General features: G+C 32.0%; 1 protein-coding gene across 2 annotated transcripts in view; it reads right to left on the bottom strand.

Annotated features, from left to right (window-relative positions):
- Abcd3 (ATP binding cassette subfamily D member 3) overlaps nucleotides 1–12,538 on the bottom strand; it is an 87,146-nt gene that overhangs the window by 43,884 nt on the left and 30,724 nt on the right. For both annotated transcript variants that reach the window (XM_026409618.2, XM_026409617.2), the window contains exons 2-4: nucleotides 12,386–12,422; nucleotides 5,333–5,431; nucleotides 1,577–1,665 (exon numbers count right to left, since the gene is read on the bottom strand). In XM_026409618.2, coding sequence (XP_026265403.1) covers nucleotides 1,577–1,665; nucleotides 5,333–5,431; nucleotides 12,386–12,422 — 225 coding nt within the window. The remainder of the gene's footprint in view (nucleotides 1–1,576; nucleotides 1,666–5,332; nucleotides 5,432–12,385; nucleotides 12,423–12,538) is intronic.

The raw sequence follows: 12,538 nt of genomic DNA, 5'->3' as shown, positions 1-12,538 counted from the left end.
GGCCCTGGTACAATACTTATATCCAAAAATAAAAAAGCCAATTCAAAATAACTGCTATTCAGTGGGTCTAAAGTAGAATCAATACCAATTAGAGCAGCAAGACAGGAAACTAAAGGGACATAGAGGTGGAAACACAGACATAAAACTGAGAGATTACCTACTACCTTTGACATACTATAATGCTGTGAAGACTTTACAGTTTTGTCAAAAGGTCTGAGCTAAATTATAACAGTAGGCAAAATATTAAAAGTGCACAAAACAAAACTTTGCAATTTATAAATGCAAGGACCAAAAACAAAAATGTTTTTTAAGCATGTGGCTCAGCTGTAAACAATAGTCAATATCATGTAACCAATAAATACAAATTTAACAAAAATTGCAACATGACATTGAGAATATGATCTTGGGTATCAACAGGAGTATGAAAGAGCTAATTTTCTCATCCCAAAATAAGAAATGTATACGTACATTTTGGAACTGAAAGAATCTATAGACAGAAATACAAGTATGTTATGCCAAAACACAGAAATAAAATGAAACAGTAAAAAGAATGGAAAACAACTGGCTCTGAGTAATGGCAGTTGGAAACCTAAGCCACAGGATTGTTTTATAATAAAGTAACCTTTAACCTTTGCTGCAATTAGAAGCACCTGAGACATTTAACATTGAGCTATGTTCATATTTCACTATGATTAAAATAGAAAAGAATAGGACTTACTAATAGTTTTAGGGAGGCTTATGTTAAATTTAAAAACCTACATAATTTACCTATATTCAGAGGTATGTGCTTAATTTAAGGGCTTTAATCCTCTGTAGCTAAACTTCTTTATTCTCCTAGAAAAATAAGTCAAAATTTAGGTGTCTCATTCAAAAAGTTAGCTTATATTAAGTATTTTAAAAAATTTTCTGACAAGAAAAAAAACTTTTGACATTCATTTGGTATCATAATACATTCCTCATTAAAAGACAAATGGTGAATGGTTATAACAACCATATCCAATCTAGCATTTCTGAAGTTGTTAAAACAAAATTATCAATTCTTGTGATTAATAACATATAGAAAGAATATGATGAAAAAATTTTTTTAAAATACTAAATTCAAAAGCAGAAAAAAGGTCTAAGTATTATTTCCTTCTAATCAACATGTTCAATGTAATTCACTGAAATGCTTTGATTTTTCAAAAAAATCATATTATTCATATCAGATATCCCACTTGGTGGCTCTTTTAAATTCCTATGATTGCACTTGTACTGTACTTTAATTTTGAGATTAGTTGTCTCTAATTCCCTATAAAATGTCAGCTCAGCAAGCCTTGGTACAGAATTTCTCCTCTTTGTTGGAGTATGTATATCCCTATTAACAAGTAGCACAGTGCCTGGAATGTGGGAAACAAAAAATTTTAAATAAACAAATTTGACTTAAGTATCCTTTGCCTGATTTAGAATTTTTGTTAATAAATATTTTTATTTTTGTCTATAAATATTTTTTGTTTTATAAGACAAAGTTTAAATATGAGACAATTAGTATTTCACATATATATATGTATTTACACAAGGAAGGTGAATGGACAAGTACCTTTCAATGAGTGTCCCATTTTGAATCATCCAAACATCACAATATGTTCGAGACACCAGCATAACAGCAATAAGTATCAAGTATCCTGTCTAAAATAAATCCAAGTATTACAAATTAAATGCATTTGTAAAAGTTAAAAGGACAAGTACCTGGTAAAGATTTTTGGTTTCAAAATTTAAAGCTTTCTTGTACCTTAATACAGTTGAACTACATTTTAGCTATCGGCAATTTTTAAACATAGCCTAAAAGGAAACTTAAAGTTATAAAATAAATGGAAAAGGCCTTATAGATCATTTAATCTCTCTCATCTGGAATTCAAAAATGGATCCCTGAGTTATTATGGCAAGATTTACACATAAAAAAAAATAACAAGAAAACAAATTCAAGCAAGTACACTTGTGAAACTTCATATAAAAAGTGATAGGATGGAAAGGTGTGGAGTAGCAAAGACAGTTATGGCATAGAAATACATTAAATAAATTAAGTAAAACAAAGATGACAACTGATATTACAGGTAAAAAGAACAGGTGAAGAATTTAATGGTGGGAAAAAATTAAAACCATATGAAGTATGGTGTTGCATATAGAGCCAAATTTAAAGTCAATATGAAATCACTGTAAACTGCTACTAAGTAGAACAAAATGTTAAAAAGAGATATTCTGAGAATGTTACTTAAGCAATGCTGTGCAAGATAGATCATGAAGCAGGAAGAGATGAGAATCCTGACACCACTCCCTCCTCCCCCATCAATAAACAAATTCAAAGCTGATCTTTGAAAACTCCTAAATTGGAAGAATATGAAAGTAACATAACAAGCTAAAGTTGGGGAAAGGACCTAGGGAATTGGAGGAAGGAGGTTGTTGGATACTTTGTTCAAAGTTATTGAAGTGAAGGACAACTCCATCTATTACTTATATACTTTTTGTGAAACACACACTGTTTTTCAAAAGGTGAATATATTGGAAATATGGCCCTTGAAAGTGAAAGACAAGGCAGAGGGTCATAGCACAGAAGTTATTACATCAAAGAAATTATGTAAATGAGCTGTGGCAGCTGCTACCCCAATGTTTGCCAGAGTTAGCTAGAAAGATATCACCTTCCTACCCTATCCCAACATCCCCAAGTATTTAAATGACAACAGAAGAACCTAAAGAATTGACATCTACAGTTAGCATTTATTAAATGTTACATGTATACATGTTCATTTAATAAATGCTAACTGTAGATGTCAATTTAACTTATGATAATACCAACTTTAAATACAGTCTCAAATCTAAAGTAATCATTAAGGTACAAAGAAAACATCAGACCATTAATGTTTTCCTTCACTTTATATTCTTGGCTCATTTTTTTTCTTTACATGAGTATCAAGTTTACTTGTATTACTATCACAAAATCTGGTGAACTAGACAATTGTGAAATGCCTTCATACAACGGATATCCTTAAAATTACCACTATTCCCTATTACTAATGTATGCATGCAATAGAAACTAAAGATCTGCACTGGTTTAGGCAATCCATCTCTCAACTTTCGTACCAACTTCCACACATTCATATGTGCTGCATTTTCATTTCTCTCTCTCTCTCTTCCATTTTCTATACTTCTAAGGGAGTTTATTCTGCTTCCTTGAACTGGGGTTAAACCTAAATTTTTACATCCCTCAAAGACAGTATATAAAATGACTCTGTGACATAGCTAGATCTAAACACAACTGGGAAACTAGTCAAATAAGACCTTTCTACCTCCTCATTGACTCCTGGGGGATTATCCACAGTGCCCTGATGAACTCACCGTACATGCAGCACACCTGCAATCAGCAAAGTAAGCACTGAGCTGCTAAGTTTCTAGTGAGTAAGATGCCAATCTTTCCAGAGAAACTTGCATTTCTAATAGAGATTCTTCAAAGCCAGTTAGGTGTAGAACACAGAAAACAATACATTGTGCCTAAAGAGTTATAAGAAATCTTCACAAAGCAGGTAACAAGTGTTGTTTTATTTTTATTTTTTTTAACATATCTGGCTTGGGGAGTGGTAGGGCAGGATGTTAGAAGACATTGAGAACAAGTGAAATCACAAGAATCTGATTGTAAGACTAAATAATCTTCTAAGCAGATGATATTGAAAGGAAGGCTAAAGTCAGATTGTGACTATAAGAGAAAAGAAGCCAAATGTTTTTATGTGTTTTAGAAAGAAGACTGGACAAGGAAAGAAGCAATAAACAAGTAATAATGCAGGTAAGACATAGTGAAAAGAGCAGGAATATAAAGGGGAAAACTAAGTTATGAGAAACTCTAGGGTACTTGAATAGAACATTTATAATATAAAGAAAGGAGTAGATTTTAAAGGTGTGTGATCTCATTTTTATCAAAATACATGTTCGTACACAAGAAGACTATACATTAAAATGAATGCAATCTGCATTTGGGGTAAAATTGGGAGTTCATAACCCACTTCAATCTAATGTATGAAATATGATATGTCATGAGCTTTGTAATGTTGTGAACAACCAATAAAAAAAAATAATTAAAAAAAATATATATATATAATTTACCACTGAGAATGTAGCTCAGTGGTAAATTGCCCCTAGGTTCAATCCCTAGTACCAAAAAAAAGTGCATTTTTATCTATGACATTTTAAATTTACAATAGATATAATCTCATTGTAAATTAAGAAGCATCGGTAGAAAAAAAAAATGAATGAGAAGATGATAGGGCTGAGAAGAAAATGTATCTGCATTTTCCAATTTTTTATTTAAGAAGTAAGTATTACCTGTCTACTTAGGGAAAAAAATGTTATTACATTATTTCTCATTATTTCCTAGTTTCTCAAGGACACAAAGTCAAGCAAAAGAAAATGAGTCCCATGTGATGGAAGAATGGTGAGCTCTTGGGGAACTAGTGCTTTGGGAATATCTTACCTTTATCTTGCTATTAATACATTATAAGGCTAATGCTTTTTAAAATACAATGGGAAATATTTTAAAATGATAAAATGACAGAAAACATTTTAAAAGAGAAAATTCTAGAAGTGTGACTAATTAAAAAACACTAATATCCAGTTAAGAACAGGAGGAAAAATAAGCAGATACCAGTGACTAAAAAGATGTGGCATGGGGAGGAAGAGGAGACAAAGGCAATGATATTTCTAATTACACAATGGAAGAGTGCTGAAGAATGAAAAAGAATGCTGCATTATTTTAATAATCATTAAGAATGTCTATCAAATAATGATAAAAATAATCTTGATAAAAAGATAAAAGAAAGGATAATAAAATTTTATTCCTACAACCAGCTCACTTCCTGAAAATATTTAAAGAATTTAGATACCATTTGAGGTATCCTAGAAATATATTTAATTAAATATGAAGAAGCAACCCTCAAAAATATTCTATACCAATATGACTTATAATCATCTCAATGTTATAAAAATGCTTTGTCCTTTTAAATTTAATCTTGGTTTTAATAACAGTACTTAACACTGAAGCAACACCATGGAAGGTAGCTATAATGCAATACTCTAGTATTTTACATAAAACAGAATGAAATAATATCTCATAAACAGAATACTATGTAAAAGCTGGCACTGAGCAAGCATACTTGCATGACGGACTAATTTAGAGACAAAAAAGTTAGTAGTCTTCTTTATTACACAGAAAACATTTGACCGTTAGTACTACCTAAGAGTTATAATTTATTGTTCTAATCTCAAAACCTTTAAACTTTAACATTTAACATTACAATTTCATAAGACTTACCTCTTTACAAAATGTCCTAGGGACCATGATTTTCAGGATCTGTGTGAGCCTTGATAAAAACACCCTGTCCACCACAGCTCGCTCTTTTTTCCCTTCTTTCTACATTTAAAAAACAAAACAAAACATTTTTAAGACAGTTAAAACAAAAAAGATTAAATATTTCATCTAAGTCAACACAGACAACTATCAAGATGATTACTGCACAGTTCTTCATAAACACGATTCCCAGAAAATAAGATGTTCCCTAGAAACTGAATAGGGAAGGGAGTTGTGGAGCCATCTGAATATCTAGAAGCAAGCAGAAGAAACAACAACTGCAAAATAACAAGGTGAAAGCATGTTTAATGTGCTTGAGGAATTACAAAATGACCAGTCTGGATGGAGTTTTGAGAAAGGCATAGTAGTAGATGAGATCACAGAAGAGTTAAGAAATCTTCAAGTACTTACTAATGTTTCTTTTATTACCTACTTCTTGATTAACAGAAGACTACAAAAAAGAAAATTACAACAGGATTTTCTGTGATAAAAATCAGAAAATTTTTGGATTCCTAGATTTCCAATAAGCAATTTGCTAATTCACTCTCTCCTCCTTATAAATTCAAAGACAGAAAAGGTTCCTTTATTCACGCAGTACAGTCTATCAGGGAAAACAGATTTTTTTAAAAAAGGAAACCAATAAAAAAAATTATTACAAATTGACTAGACAAGGCCTTAAGAAAAATAAGAATGGTTCAGACAGGATGGCCAGAAAGATCTCTTGTCATTTACGCTGAGACATAAATAAAATGAAGCCACATGATTATTTGGGAAAGGAGGACGGGGGTGGGGGGTGAAGCACAAGGAAGAGCAGCACAAAAACCCAGTGTTGGGAATAAAACTGTTGTGCATTTTAACAGCAAGATGCTAGAGCAAAAGGAACAAGAATGACAGAAGGTCAAAAGGTAGACAGGGCAGAGCCTTGAGGTCACAGAAAGGACTGAGAATTGACTATTGTTGTAGAGATATTAAAGATAAAATGATGTTCTCTACCTCTGAGATTTCTTTATTTTCACTGGATATATGAATTGTCTATGGTAGAGAATATTTACCTTATTGACAGTGACATCAATAGCCTATGGTAGAGGATATTTACTTTAATACCCTTAGACCATCTGGGGAAACAGCGGGAGAAACTTTTTAGAAAAGGCAAGACACTCCAGAACCCCAATCCCTACCTAGCCCTTTTCTGACTCTCAAAAATCAAAGTTCACTAACTTGTTTGATTAACTAACTAGGGATTAAACCCAGGGCCTTACACAAATTACGGAAGCTACATCCCCAGTCCTTTTTAATTTTTTTTTTTTTTTGAGAGAGATAGGATCCCACTAAATTACCCAGGCTAGCCTTGAACTTGTGATCTTCTTGCCTCAACCTCCCTAGTAACTGGGATTACAGGTATGCCTCATTGTGCCCAGCAGTACTATCCTCTTGACAAACAAATACCCATAGTTACTATTAGTTAGACTACTATTACACAAACTTCAGAGTAATTATGCTTTAATTAATATCTAACTTGAACTTAAAGTGAATAGTTTTAGTACTGTATTTCACTGTGCAAAGTGACTTATATAAGCCTAATAAACAGGCACCAAGTAGTTCAGAATTGTAGACAAAGAAGCTTGAAGAAAAGGATAGACAGAAAGAACTAGCTGGGTGCAGTGGTCCATGAATTGCAGATCTGAGGTCAGCCTGGGCAACTTAGCAAGAACCTGTGCCAAATTAAAAAACAAAAAAGTCTGGAAATGTAGTTTAGTTGTAAAGCAACCCAGGGTTCAATCCCAGTAATAAAAAGGGGGTGCTGGGGAGAACGAGAAAAAAATCAGTCCACCCTATCACTGCTGTACGGAGATTCAGTGTTTCAAGTCTTTCAGAGATATAAACCATCTCCTACTGAATTACACTGACAGTCTACTGTATTCACACATACATTCTTTCATTCATTTATTCATTCAACAAATATTTACTTGATCCAAGGCAGTATACCAAATGATCAGGACACAGCAGTAAACAAAAGAGGCTAAAATCCTACTCAAAATCTAGTTGAAGCCAGCCACAGCGGCACACACCAGTATCTCAGTGGCTCGGGAAGCTGAGGCAGGAGTATCGCAAGTTCAAAGCCAGCCTCAACAAAAAGCGAGGTGCTAAGCAACTCAGTGAGACACCCTTTCTGTAAATAAAATACAAAACAGGGGTGGGGATGTGACTCAGTGGCCAGGTGCCCCTAAGATCAATCCTGAGTACCACTAAAAAAAAAAAAAAAATCTAGTTGAGTTAGCCTATTATCCTCAAACCAAACCTTACTACTTCAACCTAAATCTCTTATTTCCCAAATTAAGAAAATACAGGAAGAAAAAAATAAACAGTAGGCAATATACAACCCACTACTTTAAAAAAAAAAAAATTAGACTTTTACTGTCAAAGTTTTCCTTCTGTCACCACCACCCCTTCACCTCACTTTATCTATAGTCAATATATACTATTAACAGACTATAATCTCAGTACCCTCCATCCATTCCTAGCTTATAATTCTGAAATGAAATGTCCATGAAATAATTTGACACAATGAAGAATGTTTTTTAACATTTTAAAAAAATGTTATGAGAGTAACACTAGCATTTTAAAATATTAGCAGGTAAGTGGTCTCTAGTTCCTCCTCCTCCTTTTCTTCTGTTCCTCCAGTCACTCACTGGTTTCTATTCTTAAGTTACTTGAAAGCTGACTGGATTTTCATTACCTTTGAGACCATGAAGGAAACTACATTCTTCCAAAAGTCATCAGAGAGTTTTCTACAAAGAAACACCTGGACTGGAGGGTTGGCTCAAAAAAGACAGAATTAGAGAAAAGAACAGAACAGCAAGATGCTCTACATTTACACAGTAAAATTCATACTTGAAACCAATATAAATAAGAATACAGTACCTACAGAGACAGCATGTTTCCTAATACTACTAGCCTTTCCTAAGAATTAATTTTAAATTCAAACTTGACTTTGCCAACCTCTAAATTTCCCAATATTTAGACTTTTTTTCCTCTCTAGTGCTGGAGACTGAACCCAGGGTCTCCTACATGCTAAGCAAGTGCTCTTCAACTATGATATACCCCTACCCCACTTCCCAGTACTTAAAATATATGTATTTATATAGAAAAGGCAAACAAACCATTAGATACAAATAATAAGAAGTTAAAGTAATAATACACTCAAGAAAAGAAAAGTAACATTCTGGAGAAAAATCAAATGGCAATGAGATGTTCCTACTGAAATGTCAATCAACTTATAAAAGTGAGATGAACTAAAATTAACTGAAAAAGACAGATGTTTAAAATAGCAAATGAAATAAAAGACCATATGATGCTGGCTAGAGTATAAGTACTACTGTACGTTGCTGGAGAAAGTGTAAATTGGTACAACTATTATGTTTAATCTAATCAAAATGTAAAATGCACACTAACTATAAAATGTAAAATAATTTAGCAAATTTATTTATAGTAACTTATCCTACAGATATTCCTGCATAAACATTTAGTCACACAAATGAAAAAAGTCTGCACTGTTTATAATACTATTAAATAAATACAATCTAAATAAACATCAATATTATATAAATTATGGTAAATTTATTAAATGAAAACTATATACTATAATAGGGAAGGAAACAGTTCACATTCACTCAACAGAATACTACAGAGTAGTTAAATTAACATTTCCAGCTATAGCTGCAGAGCTAGAGATATATCAACAGAGATGGCTCTAGGGTGGGGGAAAAAATCAGAATGATATCTATATTTTATTTTACAGGTGAATTTATGAAGTTTCTAAATACGTAAACTACTTGTACAGTTGATGGATATACACATATTTAAACCTATCCACACAACCTAAAAATATAAAAATATACCCAGGAATGCTAAATATGACATCTAGCACATTGTATAGCTTTATACATTTTGAATTTTGTTTTTACAGTACTAGGGATTCAACCTGGGGGTGTCACTCCAGCTCTGAGGCACATCTCAGGCCTTTTTGTTTTTTAATTTGAGACAGGGTCTCATTTGTGATCCTCCTTCCTCAGCATTCCAAGTAGCCAGAATTAGAGGTGTGCTTCACTGCACCTAGCATTATTTTAAACTTTATAACACACACATCAAAATTAAATGTACACTTTAAAATCAAACTACTTTCTGTACTATTTGCTAACTTTAAATCCTTTACCCATCCTTAAATCTCATGCCTTGTGAAAATTCTTTCACTCTACCCCCATCTCAAAGATTATGATTATAAAATATTTCAATTAAAAAAAAACTCCTTTTAATTGCTTTCTCTCATAAGAATCTCATAAGAATACATCCACTGAAGAAAAATTATATTCTGATAAGCAAAAATAAGAAACCAAAAATAAGAAATAAGAGATATCAACTGTTAATATTGGTATATAGCCTTGCAGATTTCATTTTACTGAGACTGTGTGTACATACACATCCTATCAATTTTACAATGGTGGAATCAGTATACATCTTGTATATTTTTTATTACTAATCAGTTAGATTAATCTAAATTTATCTTGTTCACACTATACAACCTATAAGTAAGTATATGTTAAAACAAAATTGTACAAAATTGAAAAATAGGGAGAAATACTAAAATAAGTCAAATGAATCTTGCTATCCTACAAATTGCTGATATGACATGCAGGTAATAGGTATCACTAAGATAACTAAGTTTTGATTATTCAGATATAACATACAAGAGATAATAATCATAGAGATATACCAGAAAACTGGACTTATGCACATTTTATTCCATTTTTCAAATAAGAAGAAAGATGAATTATAACAAAAATTTTGTCGTTAATCTTCAGGATATTCAGAAACTACAATAATACATAGGGTTTAGGAACACTTAAGAAATGCTAATAATTAGGAGTAGAGCAAGTTTACTAAAAAGAAGTCATGTTAAACTATTCTAATTTTCTCCTTTGTTAATATACTGTATTAGTATATTAGCTGACATGTAGAATGTATGACAGTGTGGACTAATTTTTTATAACTGCCATATATCTGGAGCCAAGAACAATGCCAGGCATATGTGAGAGACTCAATCAATATTTGTTGAAAGATTGGCTTAATAAATGATGTAATAAATTAACCAAGGATTGTGATATTTCTCTAAAATTCTGGTGGCCTCAATGGACAAATAAGAACTAAATTTTTCTATAATTAGATATAGTCACAGCTAAATAAATTATAACCAAAAATAAAAACCCATAAAGATTAAGAAATGTCACAGAGTAATATCCTTGGTCCTTTCCTAGTCAATACTATTAGCAATTATGAGGAAGAAAAAGAAGGTAAATTAAATGTATAGATAATAACTTGTACTTAATACACTAGATATAAGAATTGTACACTAATAGTACTGATGGTGAAATTCATTAAGCTGACATTTACAGGTATAAATTAATATTTATTTAAAAGAAACCAACTAAAGTACCCTGTGATCCAGCAACTCCACTCCAAGGTATATCCCCAAGAGAAATGAAAACAAACATCCACCTAAAAACCGGTACACAAATGTTCATAGTATCACCATTCTTAAAAGCCAAAAAATGGAACCACCTAAATGTCCCTCAACTGATGAATGGATAATAAAATGTGTTATACCTATACAATGGAATACTATTCAGCAAAAAAAAGAAAGAAATAGAATATTGATTCAAAAACAGCATGAATAAACCCTGAAAATATCATGCAAAGTGAAAGAAGACAGACATAAAGGACCACATATATTACATGATTCTAGTTCTATGAAATGTCCAGAAAAAAGCAGATCAATAGAGACAGAAAAAAGATTAGATTAGTGGCTGCCAGGGGCTGGGGGAAGAGAATGCTGAGGCAGTAACTAATACTTGGTATAGAATTTTATTGGGGAGTTAATAAAATTTTATAAAATTAGATAGCAGAGATGGCTTTTCAACTCTGAATATACTAATAGCTACTGATTTACATACTTAAATGAACGAATATTATAGTATATATGAACTGTATCAGTAAAGTTGTTATTACAAAAAGAAAGAAATCAACTGATGAATATAGAATATAAGGTATCTGCCAACAGAACTATTCATCAGAAAGATAACTATAGGTTATAATTTACCATAAACTTCACTTAATGTAAACAAAAGTTATGACTAAATAAATAATCACAATCTTAGACTGAATTTTAGCACTATGGTATCCATATCAAGAATTGTAATAGTATTGACATATTCAATGCCAGTCAAGTTATTTCAACTACATTATATTCTTAGTGCAATGTTCAAGAAAACTAGCTTAAGCCCAAAGGAATGTGTACAGAATTGAAAAAGGATCAAAAAGCCATGTCACATGAGAAATATTTGAAGAAATGAAGATTGCTTAGCATAAGGGAAAAAAGACTTGGCATTCACAACTATCTTTAAATATATGTGTCTATCACAGAAAAGAGAGTAGATTTGTCCTGTACAGCTACAAATGACATAACAGAGTTAGGAAGCAAGCAGGGGTAAATTAACCTCAGCATGGACTAGAACTAACAGTTGTAACTGCCTCATTGGAATAATGCCCTCCACAGAATGCACAAATTCAAACAAACACTATGAGACACTAGTCAAGATTCTATTTCAGAAAAAAATTCTATAATACATACCAGATTAGAAGTGATATTTTTACAAAGCATGGCACATAACCTGTAATCCCAGGGACTCAGGAGGCTGAGGCAAGAGAATGTTAATTTAGAGTCTTACAACAACTTAGCTACAGACCATGCCTCAAATTAAAAAACAGAGAGGACTGGGGGTATGGCTCAGTGGCAAAGCACCCTGGATTTAATCCTCAGAACAACAACAACAACAACAAAGTGATATTTTAAGTTTCCTTCTAATTCTAAAAATTCTATGATTTTATCCTAATTCAGAATTGTGTAACAAAAAATAAACTAAGTATATAAAATACCAAAATGTAGAGGATATAAAAATTTACCTCATTGTTCTGTAATGGTGGTTTTCCACTTTTCTTACTGCAGGAGGAAAAAAGAGAGAGAGAGCTTTACTTTATTTGCAAAATACGATCATCATTAAAATGATCCTAAGATGTCAAAAAGAATATACCATATTCTCCAAATAGGTTTCTTTT

Source organism: Urocitellus parryii, chromosome 11, assembly GCF_045843805.1.
Source record: "Urocitellus parryii isolate mUroPar1 chromosome 11, mUroPar1.hap1, whole genome shotgun sequence".
Taxonomy (NCBI): domain Eukaryota; kingdom Metazoa; phylum Chordata; class Mammalia; order Rodentia; family Sciuridae; genus Urocitellus; species Urocitellus parryii.
Note: the sequence above shows the minus strand (reverse complement) of the source record. Positions and strands in the feature narration are given on the sequence as shown.